The sequence below is a fragment of the Littorina saxatilis genome, linkage group LG12 (assembly GCF_037325665.1).
Source record: "Littorina saxatilis isolate snail1 linkage group LG12, US_GU_Lsax_2.0, whole genome shotgun sequence".
NCBI lineage: Eukaryota > Metazoa > Mollusca > Gastropoda > Littorinimorpha > Littorinidae > Littorina > Littorina saxatilis.
The window spans coordinates 45,503,373-45,530,477 of NC_090256.1; the positions used below are offsets into that span (position 1 = coordinate 45,503,373).

Sequence of the window (27,105 nt, forward strand, 5' to 3'; positions counted from 1 at the left end):
TATGACTAACTTAGGCTTACTGTGCTAGAACTTAATTGTCCTCCAGCAATGTTTATTGTGGTCGTTATTTCCCTCCCACTTATCCCACAACTGTTTTCACAGCCGTGCACACGGCAGGGCGGAGGAACAACCAATACAGTGGAACCCCTCTTTTACGTCCTCCCATTTAATCGGCACGGTTGGTCTGGTGGTAAGGCGTCCGCCCCGTGATCGGGAGGTCGTGGGTTCGAACCCCGGCCGGGTCATACCTAAGACTTTAAAAATTGGCAATCTAGTGGCTGCTCCGCCTGGCGTCTGGCATTATGGGGTTAGTGCTAGGACTGGTTGGTCCGGTGTCAGAATAATGTGACTGGGTGAGACATGAAGCCTGTGCTGCGACTTCTGTCTTGTGTGTGGCGCACGTTATATGTCAAAGCAGCACCGCCCTGATATGGCCCTTCGTGGTCGGCTGGGCGTTAAGCAAACAAACAAACAAACAAACAAACAAACAAACGTCCCCCCATTTAAGACCTCCTCTCTTTTAAGACCATGCTTTTTCAGATGTTCTGTTAATAAAAACTCTGTAAATCTTACCCCATATTAAGACTCCCTCATTTTTAAGACCTGCATTCTCAATTTTGGAGTTCTTATAAAGAGGGTGGGGGGGGGGGGGGGGGCACTGTAGCGTGAATCATGGAGGAGTGGAGATGCATTAGGCGTGACCAGCAACATGTTTGTGGCGGCAACGTGGGTTAGGTGACACTGTGCACGCCGCGCAAATTGGGGTGACTCTATTCAAGCGAGGGAGCAAGTTGTTCGGATACGGTGGCTGATTCCCTTCCAGTTTGTCATACCTTGCACAACTTGGGTTCACCCTTTGCGTGGTTGGGGGAGGGGGGGGGGGTAATGTCAGTGTAGCATATTATACATGTTGTGCTTGTCAAAGAGGTGTGTGTGTGTGTGAGTGCGTGCTTGCCTGCATGCATGCATGCCTGCCAGCCTATGTCACACTGTGTTTGTCACTGTGTGTGTGTGGGGGGGGGGGGGGAGGGTCTGTGCTTTGTTTAATTCTAAGTTAACTTTTAGGGGACAGAAATCAGAACACTGCGACAAACGCCGGAAAGGAGGAAGCCTCTCTTGTCGCTTTTTGGAAGAAGGAAGTTGATAAGGACTCGCCCACCGTATTCACAAACATCAACCTGAAAAAGAAACCGACAAGGGAAAAAATGGGAGAAGAAGAGTAAAGAAAACTTTCTTGTCTTGTCCAGGCGGGGGCTAATTTTGTTGCTTTTCTCCGAGCGGCGTAAATTGTTTGAGCAGAGGTCCCGAATTGACACCGCGACAGGCGGTGTGTTTCGCTGGCAGACTTTCGCGGGCCGGCGTTTGCCTTGGCTGGTGGTTGACGCTGGTCTGGCTTGACGAGAGACAGCGTGCAAACTCTTCCCCATACCTGTCTGTGTGTGTGTCTACAACGCCCGCTACCCTCTCCAACACACCGTCCACAACTTGTTTCATCAAACTCTAGCGCAAAACTCTACAGCCTCGACGATGTATTTTCTTCTTCTAATTTTTCCTTGTCTTTTTCTCCTCTTTTCGGCTACCCGTTTAAAAGACACTGGGTAGCCAAACACCGGCTTAACCGAAATTACCTAAGACATTGCACACAAGCCAACGGACTGTGTGTGTGTGTGTGTGCACTACCGTGTCTAACGTGCAGTCATTGAATCAAAAAAACAAGAACGGTATGTTATTGGAACGTTTGACTTTTGACAAAACAAACGGTCAAACCGTTACGTTCATTGATCTTCGACCCAGCAGTCTGTTAAGTGGACAGACAGACAAGCACTTATAATGCAGAAAATAAACTTATCTGGCAAATTGTCCAGAAACTGGCTCAGCAGACACAAGCGAGACAATCACTAGTCACTAGTTTCATGAGCCACTCGGCAAAGTGGACAGCTTTGTCAATATCTTTTTTTATTTTATACTTTTTTGTTGTTGAGACCCTGAACTGCCGAAAATGAACTGTGTCGGTCTAGAGTATAGCCTTCAAACGTCATATCAAGGATAGCTTTGTCTACTAGTTTATGTATGTACACCACAGGCATAATAATTTTCGTCAGTAGAACATAATCAGATTTATATCACGCTTGCTGTTGGTGCTGAGGCGCGAACATTTTGAAAATATTTTGAAGTTGACTTTGCCGTAAACCCAAAGAGAAGAAGCAACCGACGACTGAGTTTTTCTTACGCGCAATTAGGGATTTGAATTTTTGTATTGCTGTCAAATGTGCTAGTTCAATGCAAGATACGCTGCACAAGTAATATGGGACCCCCCTCCCACCCATCCACCACCACCACCGACACCGCCAAATTCATGTCATGCCTTTCAGACCAACCGCAAAGTGATCGAAAATCTGCATAACACATGCGCCGAGCTACACGGACAGGTTTTCTGGTTGGCTGCATGCTAATTTCAAACAAAGCACAAGAGAGAACCTTCAGCTGCTCTTAAGGCGTGAAGAATTTTAGCTTCACTAAACCTGCACAACGACTTCACAATGACTGCACAAAAGCTGCACAATCAAATCTTTTATCTGCATGGCACACGAACATCCGTGTCGCCTGCCGGCGCTGATTTTAACCAATTCATTGTGCAGAACAAAATGCGAGAGCAACTTCCTTATTCCGCATTACACCGTTGTTATGTCACAGCATGGTTAGTTATAGTAGTTTTCTTTGACAAGTAATGAGTGTAAAAGCGCTATTAAAGTAAAAGTCACGCTTTTCTGCCACAGTAATGAGGCAGCAATGGCAGAGAACTGTTTTCGTCAGGGAAATACTGTTTTGTCAGAGGCTGAATGTTCTTTGAGGTAGATGGGGGATGAAGAGCGCGCGCGGGCGCGGGGGGTTTGTTTGTGTGTTTGTTGTTGTTGGAGTACCGTGAGGTTTGGGGGTGGAGGTCGGGTAGACACACGTTCCAGTTGTTTCTGATCCATCAAAAGCTGTAAAGTACAACACACTGTCCTCGATGTGATTTCATACAGGCGTTAAACCGTATAATTACATGTAGAACGATTCTGTAATAAATTCATAAATCTTCCTTTCTGAGTAGCAAAGTTGCAACCGTTCATTTCCCCAAGCCAGCGTGATGCGCATACATGTATTGATGTAATAAATGGTGACGGTGGTAGGTCCGTGCGTCGAGCATCAGGCGGTGGTCCATATACTCTTAACATCCCGGGCATTAACGGAAGGTCAGGAAATGTGCGTGTCAGATTAATTGCTCCATTGTCGGAACACCACGCGCCCTGGTTATGATTACTAATAATATTGACTTGACATGAATAGCGTTACAAGTGTTCATGGGGAGTATGGTGTGTGTGTGTGGGGGGGGGGGGGGCGAAAGGGGGTGATGGAGAGTTGTCACTTTATGTAGACTAAGAATGTTTGTCAGTTTGTTTGTTTAAAAAAAAAGTATTGGGGGGGTGGGGGGGGGGGGGGGGAGGCAAGGTAGGAAAGGAGGTGAGAGAGAATTGTCTCTGTATGTGGAATGAGGAAGGTGGGGGTGCGTGTGTAATTAAGCAGCTATTCCCCAGCGAAGGCTCATTTGGCAGGAAAGGGGATTTTGAGGAGGAAAGAGAGTGGCAACGGGCACATTGTTAGATAGCCGACTTCCTTATTGATTAGGGCATGAGAGTCACACCACACAAACCGAACAAGACACAAATGAACCTTTCTAAACTTAGACCGTACCCTGTGGACAGATGATCCTGCCCCATAACTTGTCTCTCATCTTTCCCCCACGGGGGGGGCGAAAATCGAAAAACAAGAAAGGTTTAGATTATGACAACGTTTTAATTGAGGCCAAACGAAAACACTCGCAAGAACCTCGACCCAACGGCGCTTAGAGTGGACAAACAGAGATATAACAGTCGATTGATGCTGTGACTTATCTTATCTTAGACTATCTCCGAGACTGAGTGATCGTAGCAGAAATCACAACCCACGAGGGCCCGGCATTATCTTGTAAACGTGTCATAATAGGTTTGTAATGCGCGAGAGGGGGGGGGGGGGGGGTGGTAGTTTTTAACATAGCTGATGAGGAAGCACTTCTAAAGCTATGAACAGTGAACCCTTGGACACCAGCTGACCCCAAAACCTCTTTCATCCAACGAGCTATCGAATCCTTCGATGCTGGCCCATGTGGCCGTCCATAACACAAAATAAGTTTGTCACAGTCTCCACGAACCACTGCAGTCCTTGCAATGTATTCTTTTAAACAGCTTACAACACACAGTTGTTTTTCCTCCTCATACTTTTGGAGGTGTATTGGCGCTTGGTGATAACCAGGTCTACTATGCTTGAGTTTATCAACTACATGAATCTTGCATAACGGGTAGACTGGACTCGACAACCATGGTAGGTAACCAGTCTAGGAGAAGGAAAACTCCGAAATAGAACCACGGGCAGACCAAGCTCAACAGCCCAGGAAGGCAATTGGTCTAGGGGAGGGACCCCTGATCAACGTCCATGGCCGAAGCCGGAGATGCGGGACCCCCTGGGTGCCAAAAAGCGCTGCATCACGCAAATCACAAAATGATGGAGACAAACCAATTGATCAAACGTTATAGTGCTCAACCTCTTCTAGTGAACGACGAAGAAGAAGAATCTTGCATGATCCCTGATTTAAAAACTGAACACATGATAGTTTCAATAAATGAATTGTCTGCACTCTCTGTGCCGAAACAATCAAAAGTAAAGCACACAATTTTAATGTTATTTCTTTCAAGGAGAGTTTGCTATTGTCCTCACTATTTCTGAAAAAATCCAATAGCACAGCCACATCCCAAGTGTTCTTTTGGCGGGGCAATGGTGTTCTCAGCTGAAACACACCTCTTACAAAACGACATATCAACGGGTGTTCTCCCATTTTCTTGTTGCCATCTGTTTGTACTACAGCAGAAATAGCACTCCTGGCTGTGTTAATAGCACTGTAGCCTAATCCAAGGCTAAACAGCCCAGTCAAAAATTCCAAAACTTGCTTTACAGATGCATGAAATGGATCACAGTTCAGATCCGTTTATTTTGAAAATGGTGACAGGGGCTGAAATTCCACTGAGGGATTTATCAGAATTAGAAGTAGGAAAAGTACAAGGGTGACACTGATAGAGAGAATACTTGTGTTTACATCTATTACTCGCCTTGAAAAGGGGCTTGTGTGTGTGTGTGTGTGTGTGTGTGTGTGTGTGTGTGTGTGTGTGTGTGTGTGTGTGTAAGAGAGAGAGAGGTTTGGGTTAATGAGTGTTCATTTAAACTAATGAGCTTGCTTACCTTTTTGACTTGTAAATTTAGAAATGGCTTTTATGGTGACTGATTTTGCTTTTATAGACCGTTAGACTAGTCCCGTTTTAAGGCTGTGGTATGGAGACTGATAATGCTGGGTGTTGGTCGCCTAATTACACCAACTAACCAAGGAGACAACTGTTTTTTCTGGAGTCAGCTCTTCTTGTCTTGTTACTCTCTTATGGGTCGTTTACATTATTGTTGCAGCGTTGAAACACAGGGGGTTCGAAGAAGGGAAAAAAGTAGAGTTTGATGTCATATAGGTAGTACAGTAATTTTACTTGACATTGATTTATTTCCATGACTACTGATTGCCACAGTACTGATATGTTCACTTCTTTTTCAACTTTCTGTTTAGGATGCTCTCTTTACTACAGTTTCATCGCTTTCCCCCTGAACTTTCTATTAACTGTGACTTAAACATTTATATTTATGAAGAACATTGCTACGTTTTAGATGTTGTTGTCCAAACAGGAATGCAGCCCCAGGTTTTGCTTTTGTTTAGCAATTTGACACTTTAGTTCCTGCGATGTCATAAACTGTGTGGATTGTTTGTCAGTGCAATGGAAAAGTGTGTTGAGTTGAGTGTGTTGAACAATCTCACATTGAGATGCATGGTAATAATTATGTCCTGAGTCTGGAATGTTGATGTCCTTGGTTGAGTGACTTTTTAATTTTTTTTTTTTAACTTTCATTGATAAATAAATTGTCATGCCTGTGGTTTAGTTGTCCAGAAAATGTTTGTTGTCAAGTCCATTTGTGAATTTTGTTGTGTGTGTACATCTGTGAAGTTTGTGTTCCAATTGGTATTGTGCAAGTATGATTAACTGCATGGATTTCTGATTTCAGCAACATTTTATTTACTTTATTTGAAGAAAAGGTTATATTCTAAGATGTACAGGCTTTATTGTGCCTTCATGATAATCATGTATCAGTAAGTAAAGACAAAAGGACAATTTACAGTGTTAGTTCTTGAACTAGTGAGCGACTGTAGGGAGACATTTTGAGCATGTATTAGTCTACAGCTTGTTTGTTTCTAGACTCCTTGACTTGTATTTATATGTATAAGTTAAGCTCAGGCTTATTGAAGAGCTCAAGAAAATTGGAATCTTAGGTACATCATGTGCATCGTTTTTGAGAGGAAGACAGGCAGGTTTTAAACAGAACTTGGTCCGTACAGACTTATGTGTAGCTCTAGTGTTAGAGATAATGATGTGAATTAATTCAAGTAAATGTCCGTAGCATTGAGTTGGAAATGTAATTAAATGAACAAATGTTGCTGAAGATTTTCCCCAAGTAAATATAAATGGTAATTTATGTATTGGATTTATGTTATGCCAAAGTGCTAAAAGTCTAAATTCAAATATAAGATACTGTCAGGTATAACATCAAACTAACAATTACACAGCATAATACAAGTGAAGATTGCATTAGAGTATAACTACAAAGGCTAGTGGAATGTTAACTTGAAAGAATTAGACTGTGGCCAAAATATTGCTAGAAACATGGAATTACGCTTGAAGATGATCAAGAGGGTAATGGTATGTTGAAAGGAGACGGTGTGGGGGGGGGGGGGGGGGGAGAGAAAAGGGGTTGGTGGGCTGTCCTCGGAGTTGTAAGGGAGAAGATGGGAAGATAGAGCATCCGTCTGTCTTGGAGAGACGAGGCACACGTGCTGTGATGGAGCAGAACGTTGCTTTACCGGTAGCATAGGCGCTCCACCCTATGTCTGTGGCTCCACACCCGCTCTGTTTGGGTGAATGGTAAACACCGCCGCCCCTCAAGCCCTGTGGTTCACTGGTTGTGGCCCAAAACAATGCAGTTAGTTTGCACCGTGATTCATGGTAGTGTTACCCAGTTTCACCTCATGGAGAGGTTTACGTTCATTCACAGGTCCAGTGGAACACCCCTTTAAGAGCCCCATAAATCTGAAAATAACAGATCTTAAAAGGAAGGAGTCTTAAAACGGGGGTAGATTTACAGAGGTTATGAACCAAAATTCTGGGGAAAAAACGAATTTTAAAAGGGAGGGAGTTTAAGATTGGGCGGTCTCAAAAGTGTTTTTTTCACTGTACCACTACTGTGATTAAAATTAGCCAATTAGTGAGACACTGAAAAACACGAAGACTGAGAACATATTTAGAAGACAACGCATAAGACAAACGGTGTGTTGGGGTTTACCCAGAGGCACAGTGACTCATAGTAGCTGGTGAGGCACTAACAAATAGGAAGACTAAAAACTGCTACAAGATGCATCCCCCAAACAAACAAACCATAAACTTTTTTTGTGTTCACTCCTTCATTCACAGTGACTGATAGATAATAAGACATTTAGAATGATGAAGACTGAGAACGGGATGAGAGCCATAGGGTTGTGGAAACAGTAGAGTTTGACAGATTCACAGGCGGGCCTTTTTCGCTAGGGCTAAATGTAAAGAGGACACAGAGGCGTCCAAGTGAAGAAGGTCGGGGTTATGAGTGTCATTCTTTGCTGGCGGATAGGGGGATACAAAAAAATTAAAAAGAAGGAAAGAAAGATGGAAATAAATAGAGAAAGAAAGAAAGAAATGTCCAGCGCCTGTGGAGCCAAGAATCAGATGTATGGGGAATCCCGACATGCCTGCACCAGATGGTTACCTGGCTGAAGGAAAATACGAGGAGTGGGGGGGGGGGAGGGGGGGGGGGAGGGAGGAAATACGAGGAGTGGGGGGGGGGGGGAGGAGAGGGGGCTGGGGGAGAGGAGTGTGTTTGTGCTGACAGTGTGTGTACACCTGGCACGTGCGGCCTAGGTAATTTGTGACCCAGGTGAGACTAAGTTTAGCTCCATCTACCTGGCCCAGGTGAGAGAGAGAGAGAGAGAGAGAGAGAGAGAGAGAGAGAGAGACAGAGCTCCTCCAAACCAGCAAAGTTTCCCCTCTTCCGCAGTGTGGAAACTTGATGTTCGTTCAGAGGTTGCAACATTAAACAGGCAGTTACTAATGAGCTGGGGCCGTGAGAGACAGGGGGGGGGGGGGGGGGTTGCAAGAAAGTAGACTGATATAACGTCAAGTGTATTTTGTTGAAGTGGGGTAGGGGGTATATTTTGAGACTTCATCTCAAGAGTTGTATTTTGGAGTTGAGGGTTTAAGTGGGAGAGAAGAATGAGGAAAATAATACGACTGGCAGAGTCCTTGAAAGGGCATTGGGGGGGGAGAGGGGGGTGGGGGGGGGGAGGATCCATATGAACATGGAACAGTGTATGGTACTGCACGGATTCAATTGAGGTGGAGGGGAGGGGTGAGGGTAGAAAGTTTGCATTCATGGAGGTTGTGAGAAGGCAAACTATCAGTGCAGCCCAAGAGGTTTGCATGATACTTTGAATACTGCTACATTTTGGATTGTTTAGCTGAAAAAAGTGGGTGGGGAGGGGTATGGAGAGTTAAAAGTGAAATGTCATTCAGATAAGAACACAATACCATTGGTTTACTGGGACACGACAAGTGCATTGTAAAGCTTTGTACACACTGAAAGGAAAGACAGGGTTAATGTACTTAGATTGCACTTGAATAGGAAACACACTTTGTGAAACCATAGTCCTCAGAGGGAAGGGATGAAGGGCAGCCAGGGGCGGTAAGGGGGAAGGTTCACAGGCATGGGAATTGTCCGCCGAAATTTTATTTTCTTCCTCCGAAAAAGCAAAAGTGTCCGCCAAAAAAATAAATGGGGGAGGCAAAAGTGGTTCTAAAAGCTGAATTTAATGGCAAACTTGGAGCTCAGATGACACCAAATTGCACCATTTGGGTTCTTTGGAGAACAAAAATTCCGGGGGGGCATGCCCGCCGATTCCCCTAGTATAAAGCTAGGCACTTCGCGCCGTCAACTTTGCTATTACTTAAACATTTTCAGCCTTTTCTACTTTTTTTTAATTCCCATGCCTGGTTCAGAAGCAGGACAAAGACTCTAGATTTGCTCTGAAGACATGGCACATTTTGTGTACACTCTACTTAATTATTTACTTGAACCCTTCATAGGAAAGAGTAGAGAAAATGGTGGGGCGAGTGGGGGACAATGGGATAGAGGAAGAACAAACTTTACATTGATGTATATGTGTACACTGGCATTTGAGGGGCGTGGCCTCTCCCTGACTAGCATGCAGTATAACAGACACAAGCAAATACCAGGTTTATTCCAAGAAATATCCTTGGTGTATCGTTTTGAGCAAACAAGTTGCAACTTAGAAGTCCCGAAAGTAGGGTAATAATGGTTTTATTTAAAGGAACATTTTAAATTAAAAAAAAGTTATCATGAGTCATTAGGGAATGTATCAAAAACAAATGTGCTGTTGTAACTTATGAAGAAAGACTCAGATAATAGATATCTGTTTACTTCTTAGACAAGTAGACATCTTTTGTGTACAGTATGTAGGATGTGAGCTTGAAATGTTTTCACTGTTACTTTGTTGTTAGTGACATGTGAGTTTGTTTTGTCCCAGAAGCGCAAGATGCTGGGTGACTCAACATCAACTCAAGTCTTGCGTGACCTTGAGATCTCACTCCGCACAAACCACATTGAGTAAGATTCTCTGCTAAGCTTGACTGTATTCAGTTTCTGTGTGTGTGTGTGTGTGTGCATGCGTGTGTGTGTGTGTGTGTTTGTCTGTGTGCAAAAAACTGTGTGAGTGTGTGTGTGTGTCACTGTGTGTGTGTGTGTCACAGTGTATGTGTGTCACTGTTTGTGTGTATGTGTGTGTGTGTGTGTCACTGGGTGTCACTGTGTGTGTGTGTTTGTATGTATGTGGCACTAAAGGAGCACTGTGTTGGTCAACAGGTGGGTGCGGGAGTTCCTCAGCGAGGACAACCAGGGTCTGGACGTACTGGTGGACTACCTTTCCTTCACGCAGGTCGTCATGAGGTCAGACACTCTTTATGTGTGGGTGTGTGGAGGGGTGTAGGAGGGGGGGTTGTGTGTGTGGGGGGGGGTGGCAACCAGGGTCTGGACGTACTGGTCCACTACCTCTCCTTCACACAGGTCATCATGAGGCCAGACACTCTATGTGTGTGTGTGTGTACGCTTTTTTTTCTTCTTTTATCTGACACATTGTTCTGACCCCAGGCAGGTCAGATATCCGATAGTTTTGGACACACAGGATGTCTTTTGACTCAACAATTTGTGTGGGCAGCACATTTTGACCAATATATATTTTGAATCCGGGACCAACTGGTCTATTGTCCTCTGTGGCTGGGAACAATAACAGCTATTGTGTTTTCAGCGTAGCAATAGGGTCCGATATTAGGGACATGCTGAAAATACAATAGCGATTATATAGCTGTTCTGACCTTGATTTGTTGTTCCAAACTTACAGAATGACAGTTTTTGTGTCGATGCGTTGATCTCAGGTTTTGATAGCAGACGCCGTTTCTTATGCGCATTAGTTTTGCGCAGGCGCCACACTGACTTCGGAAAAAAACTCGATTTGACAACACAGCTGTTAAACAGCTTTTTATTAGTTCATTCCTATACAACAAAAAAAAGTTTGAGTTTTTTAAATTTTGAACAAGACTACTTATGAAGAAGACCAAAACACAACATCAACGGAAAACTAGAAACAACTGAAAAACTAGGATGCAACAAGGGGGAGGAGAAGAGAACAGCTAATCCGTACAACGCGAGCAGACGGCAACGAAGTTTTCAGTTTGGTTGAATGGCATTTATACTTCAGAGGGGAAGTGGGGTATTTAGTGTGGAGTTACGAGATAAGAAAAACCGAATGCGAAAGTTTGTGTCAGTCAGCAACTGGCACACAAAAACGGCTGTTTTACTCCCCTGTTTGTACTACATCTTTCGACTGACTTTGGGCATTTTGTGGTGTTTAGGGACAGAAAATAATTGGTTTAGTCCTGTTTCATCGGGAAGTTAGCAGAAAAGGGTATGCTATCGACATTTGTAAAGCTGAAAAACATTCCCGAGAAGAATTTTAAGTTGTCAGTGTATGCTGTTGTCGATTCAGTGAAACATCGTGTGGTACAGATGGGTAAACCGGAACCATGCGTCTTTGTTATTGCCAATATGCTTTTGGATATTGGCAAAAATGGCCAACTTCCGTAGCATTATGCTTTGATGATCGGAAGAGACCATCCAATCACAGCAGGGGCGGACGAGGGGGGGGGGGGGCACAGGGGGCACGTGCCCCCCCCCCCCCCCCCCGAAAAAAAAAAAAAAAAAAAAAGAAGAAAAAAAAAAGATTTGTCTATGCTGATTGTATGATCATTTCTAAGTTCAAATGGCACCAGATGGCACCATTTTGCTTCTTTGGGCAACATTTTTTTCCGGGGGGGGCATGCCCCCGGACTCCCTTAGCAAATTCGGGCGCTTTGCGCCCATCACATTCACTTTCGATTCAAAGTGCCCCCCCCCCCTTACAAAGCAACTGATCCGCCCCTGCACAGCCCCCGAATTCCCCCACGTGTCCATCAGAATAGCTATATCACCACATCACAGAAGAGTATGTAGGCTTCAGACCTGGGAACCCATATGATTTCGCCATATTTTGTACACATGCTTGTCTAGAATACGATCAGTACTCTCAGTGGGGAAAAAATATGATGAGAAAAATTCCTAGACTACTTTTTTTTCAAAAGCGCATCCCGAAGCCGATCCAGTATTTTGACACATGATTATCTTTTGTCAGTAAACATTGAATAATTTGAATGTTTAAATGTTTTGGTAAACTTAGGTAATGGTGCGACAGAGGCGTGTGAAGCATGTTTGAATCATGGATGTTCAAATGCTGCATGGAGTGTGCTCATTTTTGACTCACATGCGAAGCAAAAGTGAGTCTATGTACTCACCAAAGTCGTCCGTCCGGCCGTCCGGCCGTCCGGCCGGCCGTCCGGAAAACTTTAACGTTGGATATTTCTTGGACACTATTCAGTCTATCAGTACCAAATTTGGCAAGATGGTGTATGATGACAAGGCCCCAAAAAACATACATAGCATCTTGACCTTGCTTCAAGGTCAAGGTCGCAGGGGCCATAAATGTTGTCTAAAAAACAGCTATTTTTCACATTTTTCCCATTTTCTCTGAAGTTTTTGAGATTCAATACCTCACCTATATATGATATATAGGGCAAAGTAAGCCCCATCTTTTGATACCAGTTTGGTTTACCTTGCTTCAAGGTCAAGGTCACAGGAGCTCTTCAAAGTTGGATTGTATACATATTTTGAAGTGACCTTGACCCTGAACTATGGAAGATAACTGTTTCAAACTTAAAAATTATGTGGGGCACATGTTATGCTTTCATCATGAGACACATTTGGTCACATATGATCAAGGTCACTTTGACCCTTATGAAATGTGACCAAAATAAGGTAGTGAACCACTAAAAGTGACCATATCTCATGGTAGAAAGAGCCAATAAGCACCATTGTACTTCCTATGTCTTGAATTAACAGCTTTGTGTTGCATGACCTTGGATGACCTTGGCCTTGGGTCAAGGTCACATGTATTTTGGTAGGAAAAATGTGTAAAGCAGTTCTTAGTGTATGATGTCATTGCTAGGTTTAGTTATTTGACCTTGACTCTGAAGGTCAAGGTCATGTAAAGGTCAAGGTCAAGCATGTGAGTCGTATGGGCTTTGCCCTTCTTGTTCTGGAAATATACCAAGTTTAATTGAGAATACTCCCAAGTGCAAACCTTACAGTTCCGAGGTCTGAGGCTTTCACAACACTGACTCTAATCCCTACAACTCAGTGCATGGTTGTTACAGACGCGAGCAGCTACTGAACACAGAGAAGACGGCCAGCCTGGACTCGGGGCTGAGTCGCAGCCCGCGGCGCTACCTGCGTCGATCCAATACCATCGGGTCGCCGCGCGTTTCCAAGTACAGCAGCAAGCTCAACATGGGGGAGGCGCGCGACGACGTGCACGTCTGCATCATGTGTCTGCGCGCCATCATGAACCACCAGGTGAAACACAGTGGTCAACCTCTCACACACCCCGCAACACATTGATGAATCCCTCACACACCCTACGACAAATTGATGAATCCCTCACACACCCCATGACAAGTTGATAAATCCCTCATACACCCCATGACAAATTGATGAATCCTTCACACAACCCATGACAAATTGATGAATCCTTCACACACCCCACGACAAATTGATGAATCCCTCACACACCCCATGACAAATTGATGAATCCCTCACACACCCCATGGCCAATTGACAAATCCCTCACACACCCCATGGCAAATGGATGAATCCCTCACACACCCCATGACAAATTGATGAATCCCTCACACACCCCACGACAAATTGATGAATCCCTCACACACCCCATGACAAATTGATGAATCCCTCACACACCCCATTCCCTCATACACCCCACGACAAATTGATGAATCTCTCACACACCCCATGACAAATTGATGAATCCCTCACACACCCCATGACAAATTGACGAATCCCTTGCACACCCCATGGCAAATGGATGAATCCCTCACACACCCCATTCCCTCATACACCCCACGACAAATTGATGAATCTCTCACACAACCCATGACAAATTGATGAATCCTTCACACACCCCATGACAAATTGATGAATCCTTCACACACCCCATGACAAATTGATGAATCCTTCACACAACCCACGACAAATTGATGAATCCCTCACACACCCCACGACAAATTGATGAATCCTTCACACACCCCATGACAAATTGATGAATCCTTCACACAACCCATGACAAATTGATGAATCCCCCACACACCCCATGACAAATTGATGAATCCCTCGCACACCCCATGAAAAATTGATGAATCCCTCACACACCCCATGACAAATTGATGAATCCCTCACACACCCCATGACAAATTGACGAATCCCTCACACACCCCATTCCCTCACACACCCCACGACAAATTGATGAATCTCTCACACACCCCACAACAAATTGATGAATCCCTCACACACCCCACGACAAATTGATGAATCCCTCACACACCCCACGACAAATTGATGAATCCCTCACACACCCCACGACAAATTGATGAATCCCTCACACACCCCACGACAAATTGATGAATCCCTCACACACCCTTTGACAAATTGATGAATCCCTCGCACACCCCGTGAAAAATTAATGAATCCCTCACACACCCCATGACAAATTGATGAATCCCTCACACACCCCGTGAAAAATTAATGAATCACTCACACACCCCATGACAAATTGAAGAATCCCTCGCACACCCCATGGCAAATTGATGAATCCCTCACACACCCCATGGCCAATTGACGAATCCCTCGCACACCCCACGACAAATGGATGAATCCCTCACACACCCCACGACAAATGGATGAATCCCTTACACACCCTTTGACAAATTGATGAATCCCTCGCACACCCCACGACAAATTGATGAACCCCTCACACACACATGCACCCACCTATACACACACACACACACACACAACAAATCCTGACTCACTCATGCACTCACACACACACACACAACACATCCTCACCCACTCATGCACTCACACACACACACACACTCAACACATCCTCACCTTGTGTATTTGTCAACTATTCTGCATCTCCCATGTCCCTTTCGTCTGTTTTTATGATCTGTACAGATTTGATCATGTTAGAGTGTATGTAACTGCCGAAGAGATGATAACCAATAATAACCAACCAACCTTTTGACAATGATGTGTTTCAGTATGGTTTCAACTTTCTGCCAAACCTTGCATCCAATTGTCTGTTTTCCATGGTACATATGTGTAAGGTTGTGACAATGGTGTGTTTCAGTATGGCTTCAACCTTGTCATCGCTCACAAACACGCCATCAACTGTATAGCCCTCAGTCTCAACCACAGAAGTTTACGGTATGTTCAGACATTATTCTCAACCACAGAAGTTTACGGTATGTTCAGACATTATTCTCAACCACAGAAGTTTACGGTATGTTCAGACATTAGAGAGATCTAGATGTAGCCAAGACAGGTACCTGTACCTGTAGCTATGACGTCACACGTTCTAGACATTTTAGCACAATCGCTGTCCGGAATCCATTTTACACGAGGTGTTGGCTAGTGCATCATGTAGAACTTGGAAATTGGGTTAAGTAAAAGCTTGATTTAATAACATCAAACTTACAGGGAATGTCATAGCTACACGTACACAATTCCAATTTGGCTACACGTTGTGAGATCTAAATCTCTGGACTATTAACCCCTTGACTGCCACAAAACATATCAGATAGGATTTTGCCAACATCAAAAGATTAATACTCTGACAAGGGAAACAACCGCTGTATATCGCCCTTTGAATTGCAGCCAGATGATTGCCTCCCCTGGAGATCATTTTCTCAGTTAGGGTGTAATTGTTTTACCTTTAGTTATGACTTTTTTTGATTGAATTTGTTAAACATATTTCGTTTGGCAGTCAAGGTGTTCAGTATAGAGTCCTACAATGGACACTTAGGATAGCAAACAACGATTACAGGAACAATTAAAAGGGAAAGAAAAGTTATTGAACGCTGTGTGTGCAGAACTAAAGCCTTAGTCCTGGAGCTCCTAGCCGCAGTGTGTCTGGTCAGCGGCGGTCATGACATCATCCTCTCCGCCTTCGACAACTTTAAAGAGGTACATGCATAACACTCAAAGCAACAAAGTTGTTATTTGATGGGACCTTTGATTCACTCTGCCTTTGACAACTTAAGAGGTACAACACTCAAACCAACAAAGTTTTTGTTTATGGGACATTTAATTCAACTGTATTATTATTATTATTATTATTGTGATCATTTTTATGCGCCTAATCTAGATATAGCCCTAGGCGCTTACATATTAATTTCTGCCGTTTGAAATGGAATTTTTTACAGACAGACAGACAAACAGACATTTTTTACACACAATATATAACGCATTCACATCGGCCAGTGAAGCTCAGTAGCCTATTAGGCGAGCATTCACCTTTCACGGCCTTTATTCCAAGTTAAACGGGTATTTGGTGGACATTTTTATCTATGCCTATACAATTATGCCAGGAAAGACCCTTTTGTCAATCGTGGGATCTTTAACGTGCACACCCCAATGTAGTGTACACGAAGGGACCTCGGTTTTTCGTCTCATCCGAAAGACTAGCACTTGAACCCACCACCTAGGTTAGGAAAGGGGGGAGAAAATTGCGGCCTGACCCAGGGTCGAACACGCAACCTCTCGCTTCCGAGCGCAAGTGCGTTACCACTCGGCCACCCAGTATTCCCTATGTCTTTGAATTTATCAGGTGGCTCTGAAATTTTATCAACTTTTATAACAAATGTGATCGATTAAAAAAATCAAATACCTTTTTAACTACCCCATTCCCCCGTAGGAAACTCTGGTCTCAGTCCAGTAAAAGGTACGAACCCGTACCAAACAAGAAATTACTTTTTAAAACGCAACTTTTTTAACCTATTACCGACCACACCCCGTCACCCTCCAGTCCCCCTCCCCACATTACGCCCCCCACTTTTAATATCGTATAATAAATCATGTCCCAATATAGGTCCCTAGTTACCTGGGAGGACGTTGACTCTGACAAGTTCGGGGGTTTTAGGGCATATTTTACAGGGCTGTTGGTGCCTACTTGCCGAGTGGCTATCTGGGGTCATATTCTGAATGAAATATAGAAAGTTATATATCAAATGAAAGGAAAATGAATAAGCTTTTCATATTTGCAAAGAGAATTGTGCTATCTTTAAAGGTAAAAAAGGTTATGGGGGTGACAACATGATTTTTGTTGAAATTTGTACGCCCATTTTTTGGAACACGTGACAAACACAAAGAAGACATTTTTGTGTGTGTTCAGTTTACTTTAGATATGCTGCTACCTAGTCTGTTTTAGCATTCATTTTACATAACATAGCAAAGTTGTATTGAGTTTTGCTGATAAACAAAAAAGTTATTGTCTTCAGACCCCCACCCAAATTTTAAAGTTGGGCGTTTCATGACATACGCTTGCCTAAGGCAACAAAAAAAAATAGTGTGTTTACGGTATTCCGACCAACCCTATTTTTTTGCGCGACCCTAGACTTTTGTTGGGCATTTGGGGGAAAAAAGAAAGAAAAAAAAAGTATTTCTTTTTGGCAAAATAACTTAAAAATATGTTTTTTTGGAGAGGAAAAAAAAAAGAAAAAAGTCTTTGCTTGTTGGCAAAATAACTTAAAACAAGAGGCGAAGCCTTCAAGGCTCACGTAAGAAATCGACAAACAGTAACACAAACTCAATCACTCCGTCCCGTCGCGATATAACCTTGAACGGTTGAAAACGACGTTAAACACCAAATAAAGAAAGAAAGAAACAGTAAGCATAAGTGATACGGTGCAAGAGTGCGAGACACTAGATCTAGATCTGTCTGTCTGTAGCCTACTTTTTAGTACTTACGGGGACACGACTGCCAGATGGCCAGATCGACACTGCGCTTTCGACAGCGCTTCCTCGCGCAGACACTGGAAACACGCTGTGCAGATTAACCTGTAGGAAATCTCCTTTGGTATCTTCTTTATCTATTTTTCTGGAGCTACGAAACCGAACAATGTGAAATCGTGTTCTCCGAATCGGCGAACTGCAGCTCGGTGATAACTGTATCTATACCACAATCCTTCACGCGATCTGACCTAACCTTGACCCCTGACCTGGTCTACATACCATACACGACACAAACCAGTCTGCTGTTTTTATCCCCCCAAAACCCCCCACCACCCGTTTTCTTTGGATACACACTTTAACTACATACGTGCCGACGAAATGTTGATCATTGCTTCAATACTTTGAAGCTGTTGGCAGTGTTGCTAGGATAATAACCAGGTAAAATTAGTATTTCGGTGTTCAGTCAAATGTTAAAGTTTCTATCACACACATACACAGTCACACACACACACATACACACGCACAGATAGACAAAGTTTAGCATCGCATAGGCTACACTTACGTGAGCCAAATATGTTTTTGGGAAAAATTTAAAACAAATAATTAAAATCCCGACCTACCGACCCTATTTTGTTGGCCTATGTTACCGTAAACAGACTATTTATTTTTTTTGGCCTAATAATGCATTCCTATAACTAACTTATAACAAAAACCCAGCTTGTTTCTGTCATAAAGTGTGTCTAACATATGAGTTTATCCACTGTCCGACCCATCCAATGTAAAATAACCAATTTTTTTTCAATAATTAGATAATTGGTCAGTGGAAAACTACAGGGGGCGGGGCATCGTAAGCTTGCTTGCTTACGATGGGTAAGGGAGCGAACTGGTAAGAGTTAAGCCCCATACTCTCTCTCTCTGTCTTTGAAAACTACAAAGAGGTACAAAACTCAAACTAACAATGTTCTTACTGACAGCACATTTAATTCAAGTGAATTCACTCTGCCTTGGACAACTTCAAAGAAGTACAACACACCAACAAAGTTCTTACTGATGGCACATTTATTTCAAAACAGAATGTGGGGGGGGGGGGGGAGGATGGGGCTGAAGGATTGAGTATCAAACCTGTATTGAATAGTGATCGGTAAATTATATTATTGAAGGCATTTATTTATGTTGTTGTGTTATGTTAGCAATCAAATGCACAGTCTGTTGTTCTATTTGCAATACTGTTTAATGGTGAAAATCAGTTATAGTAAGTAACTGGGCATATCATTATGAAGCAGGATGTTTGATGATTAATATAGATCACTTGGTTATGAGGGTTTATTTGAGGCAGCAACGCTTATTGTCGTTACAGTAGTTTTCTTGTATTTATTTTTACTGGAATGAATGTTAGTGTCTGTATTGTTAACAATTTGTTACCATTTTGATTTCAGGTGTGTGAGGAGATACACAGATTCGAAACCTTGATGGAGTACTTCAAGAACTACGAGGAATTTCATATTGACTTCATGGTCAGTGACGGTTTTTCTTTGCTATTAGTTTATCTTTTTCTCATTCTAAGAAGTTTTGTAGTTGTGCATTTACTGTCAAACAAATAACTAGAGTCAATGATATATTTGTTTGTATGTGTGTGTATTGTGCAAGTCAATGATATATTTGTTTGTATGTATGTGTATTGTGCAAGTCAATGATGTATGTGTGTGTATTGTGCAAGTCGATGATATATGTGTTTGTATGTGTGCGTAATGTGCCAGTCAATGATGTATGTGTTTGTATGTGTGTATATTGTGCAAGTCAATGATGTATGTGTTTGTATGTGTGTGTATTGTGCAAGTCAATGATGTATGTGTTTGTATGTGTGTGTATTGTGCAAGTCAATGATGTATGTGTTTGTATGTGTGTGTATTATGCAGGTTGCGTGCATGCAGTTTGTGAACATCGTGGTTCACTCGGTGGAGAACATGAACTTCAGGGTACATCTCCAGCACGAGTTCACACAGGCTGGACTGGACGACTATCTAGAGGTTGGTTACAAACTTTGAATTCACTTCTCCCCCGAAATCGGCGTATGCTGCCTGAATGGCAAGGAAAAAACGGTCATACACGTATAAATCCACTTGTGCATAAAACATGAGTGAATGTGGGAGTTTCAGCAGAAGAAGAAGAATTCACTTGTATTTCCTTCCTGGGCAGTGGAGGAGGGAGTAGAGAAAGGGAGAATGTGGCTTACTTAAAATTTCATCTTGCAATTTCTTTTCATGTTACATTATGAATGACACTGACAGACTGTAAAAGTCCTGAAGAAATTAAAAAAGCTGAATATTTGTGTCTGATAAACTCTCAGTAGTCTTCAATATCATGCCTGCAAGATAATGGGTCTACTCAAGGTTTGTGTGAGCACCAGAGCAATGGTTGATAACTTAATAACTCTTATTTCTGTATAACTCGTATTACAATGTGTATGTTATAATCGTTGACAGGCAGGTTAGACGTGTCGAAGACAATTTTTAATTTTAATGTATTCATTTTAATGGAGAATAAAGTATTGTAATTTTTATTGTTTGATGCAATGTTCCTTATTTCAGAAACTTCGACACACAGAGAGTGATCGGTTAGCAGTTCAGGTGCATGCGTACCTAGACAACATGATCGACGTGGCACAACTGCTTGAAGACTCGGAGACCAAGACAGACGCTCTGGAGAAAGTCGCGGAGCTAGAAGATGAGCTGTCACATGTAAGTTGAGGTTCTCCAACATTCCTGGTTAAATATACACATCTACTTTACGATCAGTGTTGGCATTGTGTTGATTTCATTGGGCATGCAAGACCTTGCATTTCTTAGATAAACATGAATTAGAAAGGAGGCTGTGCATGTTTGTTGATGATTTCCTAGGAATCATTTTACAGGAAATGCACCCAGAGATTTTTTTTAATAAGAGAGTGGAGTGGAGAGAAGAAGAAATGCTATTGATAAGAGAGTAGAGTGGAGAGAAGAAGAAATGCTATTGATAAGAGAGTAGAGTGGAGAGAAGAAGAAATGCTATTGATAAGAGAGTAGAGTGGAGAGAAGAAGAAATGCTATTGATAAGAGAGTAGAGTGGAGAGGAGAAGAAATGCTATTGATAAGAGAGTAGAGTGGAGAGAAGAAGAAATGCTATTGATAAGAGAGTGGAGTGGAGAGAAGAAGAAATGCTATTGATAAGAGAGGAAAGTATAGAATGAAAGAGACGAATATTGAAAGCTGTGATGCTTGGTAGAAAAGACAAGACACACTCAAATAAAGGATCATGGTCACCCTAACTTTGTCCCATTCGTTCCTCTCCAAGACTAAAGGGGAGGGATTCTTAAATTGGAGGTTTCACTGTATATGATAGAAAAACACTGCCTCTATAATCGTGTTGTAGTTAACAAGTGTGTTTACCTGTGTGTGACAGCTGAACGAACACCTGCAGTTCTGTATTATTTACCTGTGTTTACCTGTGTGTTACAGCTGAACGAACACCTGCAGTTTTGTATTATTTACCTGTGTTTACCTGTGTGTTACAGCTGAACGAATACCTGCATTTCTGTATTATTTACCTGTGTGTTACAGCTGAACGAATACCTGCATTTCTGTATTATTTACCTGTGTGTTATTTACCTGTGTTTTCCTGTGTGTTACAGCTGAACGAACACCTGCAGGAGGTGGAGGAGGAGGCGATGACCAAGACGGTGGAGCTTGAGAAACAGCTGTCCGAGTCCAACGCCGAGCTGGAACAACTCAGGGTAACACAGCTACATACATCACACTACATCTCTTTTTCTTGTAACACAACTCAGGGTAACAGCTACATACATCACACTACATCTCTCTTTTCTTGTAACACAACTCAGGGTACCACAGCTACATACATCACACTACATCTCTCTTTTCTTGTAACACAACTCAGGGTAACACAGCTACATACATCACACTACATCTCTCTTTTCTTGTAACACACCTCAGTGTAACACAGCTACATACATCACACTACATCTCTCTTTTCTTGTAACACAACTCAGGGTAACAGCTACATATATCACACTACATCTCTCTTTTCTTGTAACACAACTCAGGGTAAGTAACACAGCTACACACAGCACACTACATCTCTCTTTTCTTGTAACACAACTCAGGGTAACAGCTACATACATCACACTACATCTCTCTTTTCTTGTAACACAACTCAGGGTAATACAGCTACATACATCACACTACATCTCTCTTTTCTTGTAACACAATTCAGAGCTACATACATCACACTACATCTCTCTTTTCTTGTAACACAACTCATGGTAACACAGCTACGTACATCACACTTCATCTCTCTTTTCTTGTAACAGAACTCGGGGCACCACAGCTACATACATCACACTACATCTCTCTTTTCTTGTAACACAACTCAGGGTAACACAGCTACATACATCACACTACATCTCTCTTTTCTTTCTATCTTTATCAGTTTAGGTGCATGGCCCCCTTTTCAGGAGGTCTTAGTCAGACAAGAAAGCAAAATGAACACGCTACACTTCTGTTTATTGGTTGATTTATAATCTTATCTTTTGTGCATGGCCCTCTTTTCAGGAGATCTTAGCCAGCCAGGAAAGTGAAATGAACACGCTACGCAGCACAATGAGCGAGAAGGATGAGGAATCGAGAAAGCGACAGAGCATGCTTGACGCCAAGCTGCAGGAGTTGGAACAGATGAAGACTGTCTCAGGTACAGGGGACGCTCTCAGCCTGCAGGGAGGCTACTCCTCCCTATACGTTCTTAGGCTCGTACACACACACATGAAGTTATACCTGCCGGGAGGCTACTCCTACCTATTCGTTCTTAGGCTCATACACACACACATGAAGTTATGCCTGCAGGGAGACTGCTCCTCCCTATTCGTTTTTAGGCTCATACACACACATAAAGTTATGCCTGCAGGGAGGCTACTCCTCCCTATTCATTCTTAGGCTCATACACACACATGAAGTTATGCCTGCAGGGAGGCTACTCCTCCCTATTCATTCTTAGGCTCATACACACACATACATGAAGTTATGCCTGCAGGGAGGCTACTCCTCCCTATTCGTTCTTAGGCTCATACTCACACATACATGAAGTTATGCCTGCAGGGAGGCTACTCCTCCCTATGCGTTCTTTGGCTCATACACACAGACATGAAGTTATGCCTGCAGGGAGGCTACTCCTCACTATTCATTCTTAGGCTCGTACACACAAAACTTAAGTTATGCCTGCAGGGAGGCTACTCCTCCCTATTCATTCTTAGGCTCATACACACACACACACATGAAGTTATGCCTGCAGGGAGGCTACTCCTCCCTATTCGTTTTTAGGCTCATACACACACACATGAAGTTATGCCTGCAGGGAGGCTACTCCTCCCTATGCGTTCTTTGGCTCATACACACACACACATGAAGTTATGCCTGCAGGGAGACTACTCCTCCCTCTTCATGCTCAGGCTCATACACACACACATGAAGTTATGCCTGCAGGGAGGCTACTCCTCCCTATTCGTTCTTAGACTCATACACACACACATGATGCCTGCAGGGAGGCTACTCCTCCCTCTTCATTCTCAGGCTCATACACACACATGAAGTTGATGTGGAAAAAAGCCCATTTACTACATTTGTCAGCCTACATGACATGTCTGTTTCACTCCAGTCCTAAACCTGTGCCTGTTCCGCCGGTAGGTTTTTTTCTGCTACTGCATAACATATCTTGACCTGATATTAATAACATCAGTTCCACATTCACTGTGAAAAAAGGACTTTAAAAATGGAATATTAAGCTAAAGATGCAGCGCCCAAGTCCCAGCATGGAGAGCATGGTGATCAATAATCACTGTGCAGTGTGTGATGTTTTGTACATTCAGTGTGATCAATAATCAGTATGTGATGTTTTGTACATTCAGTGTGTACATTCAGTGTGATCAATAATCACTGTGCAGTGTGTGATGTTTTGTACATTCAGTGTGTACATTCAGTGTGATCAATAAGCACCATGCAGTGTGTGATGTTTTGTACATTCAGTGTGTACATTCAGTGTGATCAATAATCACTGTGCAGTGTGTGATGTTTAGTACATTCAGTGTGTACGAATACGAATACGAATACTTTATTATCTCATACAGAGAAATTTCAGTGTGGTGCACATTAAAAGACAAAACAAATAATAAGACAACAGATAAAAATACCATACGAAGCATACTACACTCGCGCACGCATATGTACACTAACAGGAATAGTAACATGATTCCAAATAGGTAAATTGCCGTCAGCTTTAGCTAAAAGTTTACCGCTAAAAACTATCATTATCACAGGACTAGATATGTCATTGAACAATATTTATCACAGGACTAGTCATTCGAGGGTTATCACACTCAGCATAAGGGTGCACATCAAAGAATATAAAAAATATTCATCACAGAAATCAGTGCATATGTTCACCGGCACACATACTAGTTTTAATTAACTTAGGTATTTAAAAAGCCAATTGACTCATTCAGTGTGATCAATAAGCACCATGCAGTGTGTGATGTTTTGTACATTCAGTGTGATCAATAATCCCTGTGCAGTGTGTGATATTTCATACATTCAGTGTGTACATTCAGTTTGATCAATAATCACCATGCAGTGTGTGATTTTTCAGGTCCTGGAGGTCCCATGTCCGTCGCCAGCCCGGTGCCACCGCCTGCTGCCGCTCCTCCCCCACCACCTCCCCCACCACCTCCTCCACCCCCTCCCCCTTTTGGAGGGGCACCCCCACCCCTACCACCCCCCGGAGCGATGATTCCAAACATGGGTGGTGAGTTCTCTTCTTGGCTTCCTGTCTTGAGGATTTTTTGTGTGTGTCAGGTTTTTGTTTGTCGTTGACTGTTTCAGTTGTTATCTTTCTTTGTGTCTAACTCTGTCTATTTTCTTCTCTGAGTTTAGTAGCTCTTTTATTTTTTTCTTTGATCCCTCTGATTTGTTTGTGTGTCTGTCTATTTTTTCACACCTTGTCTCTCTGTCACTCTCTTTTTACATTTAGTGAAGTTTTGACTAAATGTTTTAACATAGAGGGGGAATCGAGACGAGGGTCGTGGTGTATGTGTGTGTGTGTGTCTATGTGTCTGTGCGTGTGTGTGTGTAGAGCGATTCAGACCAAACTACTGAACCGATCTTAATGAAATTTGACATGAGAGTTCCTTGGAATGATATCCCCGGACGTTTTTTTCTTTTTTTCGATAAATACTTTTGATGACGTCATATCCGGCTTTTTGTAAAAGTTGAGGCGGCACTGTCATACCCTCATTTTTCAATCAAATTGATTGACATTTTTGTGAAGCAATCTTCGACGAAGGCCGGACTTCGGTATTGCATTTCAGCTTGGTGGCTTAAAAATTAATTAATGACTTTGGTCATTAAAAATCTGAAAATTGTAATAATAATTTTTTTTATATAAAACGATCCAAATTTACGTTCATCTTATTCTACATCATTTCCTGATTCCAAAAACATATAAATATGTTATATTTGGATTAAAAACAAGCTCTGAAAATTAAAAATATAAAAATTATGATCAAAATTAAATTTCCGAAATCGATTTAAAAACAATTTCATCTTATTCCTTGTCGGTTCCTGATTCCAAAAACATATAGATATGATATGTTTGGATTAAAAACACGCTCAGAAAGTTAAAACGAAGAGAGGTACAGAAAAGCGAAACCACTACCGCGCTGAACAGGCTCGTCAGTTTCACTCCGTTTTGCACAAGCGGCGGACTACGGTCATTGTGAAAAAATGCAGTGCGTTCAGTTTCATTCTGTGAGTTCCACAGCCTGACTAAATGTAGTAATTTCGCCTTACGCGACTTGTTCTATCTGCTTCTATATCACTGTCTCTCTTTGTGTTTCAGTCGCTGTCTGCTTCTCTTGCTGTCTCACTGTCTCTCTGTTTTTTCCCCCGTTTGTTTGTTTGTTTGTTGAGGTTTTTTCTTTTCCTTTTTTTGTGTATGACAAGCGATATAACTCACGTTGTGTGTTTCCAGCAATGACCATCAAGAGGAAGATCCAGACCAAGTTCCGGCTGCCCATCCTCAACTGGACGCCGCTCAAACCCCAGCAGGTCAAGGGCACCGTCTTCTCCGAGCTGGATGATGAAAAACTTTATTCTGTGAGTGCAGCCTTCCCTCTTTTTTTGTTTGTTTGCGGTTTGTCGTTCGTTTGTCTTCTCCGAGCTGGATGATGAAAAACTTTATTCTGTGAGTGCAACCTTCAGTCTTTGTTTTTTGTCGTGTTGTTATTTGTCCTTTGTAAGTGTTTTCAGTGTGTCAGCGAGGCAATTTTTCTTGTTTTTATAAGGACAGTGAAATCTTGAGTGAGTGATTAAAAACCAAGGTTCTCTAGTGGAATGGGAATACCTGCAATAGACCCACACTTTTGACTAATAGGGCATCATCTCAGGACAGCTAGCAATGTATGGAAAAAATGTAATTATGAAAATAAGGAGAACTTCAGAGAGAAATTTTTTTATTTGCTTTCTCTTCCTACATCCAGGTGATAGATTTTAACGAGTTTGAAGAGATGTTCCGACTGTTAACTTGCCTTGTCTTCTTATTTCCAGGTGATAGATTTTAACGAGTTTGAGGACACGTTCCGACTGGGCCCGGCGGGTCCCCTGCACGCGTCAGCCAACGGCACGCCCAAAGCCCTGAAGAACAGGAAGCGAGAGGCTGTGTCCATCCTGGAACCCAACAGACTGCGCAACGTTGGTCAGTAAACCTTATCTCCACTACCAAACCTTATCTCCACTACCACACTCTTCTTCTTTATTGACTGACTGGCTGGCTGGCCGGCTGGCTGGCTGGCTGGCCGGCTGGCTGGCTGGCCGACTGACCGACCGACCGAATGACCAATCGACCGACTATTTGACATTTAAGTCCCCTTTGACCAGTTGGGCTATATTTGGACAGGTATTGGTAATACAGCAGTCCCTGCAATGTACAGCCCCCGGCGTGAGCGGCCACCTGACATGTACAGACACATTTGCTCGGCACGGAGTGTTTTTTCTTTTATATTTGCCCCCCCCCCCCCCCCATTAAACGGCCACCTGCAAAACATGGACGCGGAGACTAATTTTCGGTCCCAACAGCAGGTCATACCTGCAATGTACGGACAGACCATCGTCAAATTTGTACCACAATAAAATCGATAACAGAGCAGTCCGGCTCTTGGTGCAAAGGTCACAGCCGCAAAGGCGTGATGACAGTCTCTCACCCCTCCCGTGACCGGCCACCTGCAATGTACAGACAGGTTTGCTATGGCCCAAGTGTGTCCGTTCATGAGAGGGACTGCTGTAC

At 42.9% G+C, this 27,105-nt stretch overlaps 1 protein-coding gene across 2 annotated transcripts in view; it reads left to right on the forward strand.

Annotated features, from left to right (window-relative positions):
- The window catches only part of LOC138982053 (formin-like protein), a 61,786-nt gene that overhangs the window by 17,344 nt on the left and 17,337 nt on the right, over window positions 1-27,105 (forward strand). For both annotated transcript variants that reach the window (XM_070355270.1, XM_070355271.1), the window contains 13 exons: window positions 9,797-9,876; window positions 10,132-10,215; window positions 13,071-13,269; window positions 15,122-15,198; window positions 15,864-15,957; window positions 19,161-19,238; window positions 19,641-19,751; window positions 20,313-20,462; window positions 21,392-21,493; window positions 22,332-22,467; window positions 24,415-24,570; window positions 25,795-25,919; window positions 26,370-26,517. In XM_070355270.1, the coding sequence (XP_070211371.1) occupies window positions 9,797-9,876; window positions 10,132-10,215; window positions 13,071-13,269; window positions 15,122-15,198; window positions 15,864-15,957; window positions 19,161-19,238; window positions 19,641-19,751; window positions 20,313-20,462; window positions 21,392-21,493; window positions 22,332-22,467; window positions 24,415-24,570; window positions 25,795-25,919; window positions 26,370-26,517 (1,540 nt within the window). The remainder of the gene's footprint in view (window positions 1-9,796; window positions 9,877-10,131; window positions 10,216-13,070; window positions 13,270-15,121; window positions 15,199-15,863; window positions 15,958-19,160; window positions 19,239-19,640; window positions 19,752-20,312; window positions 20,463-21,391; window positions 21,494-22,331; window positions 22,468-24,414; window positions 24,571-25,794; window positions 25,920-26,369; window positions 26,518-27,105) is intronic.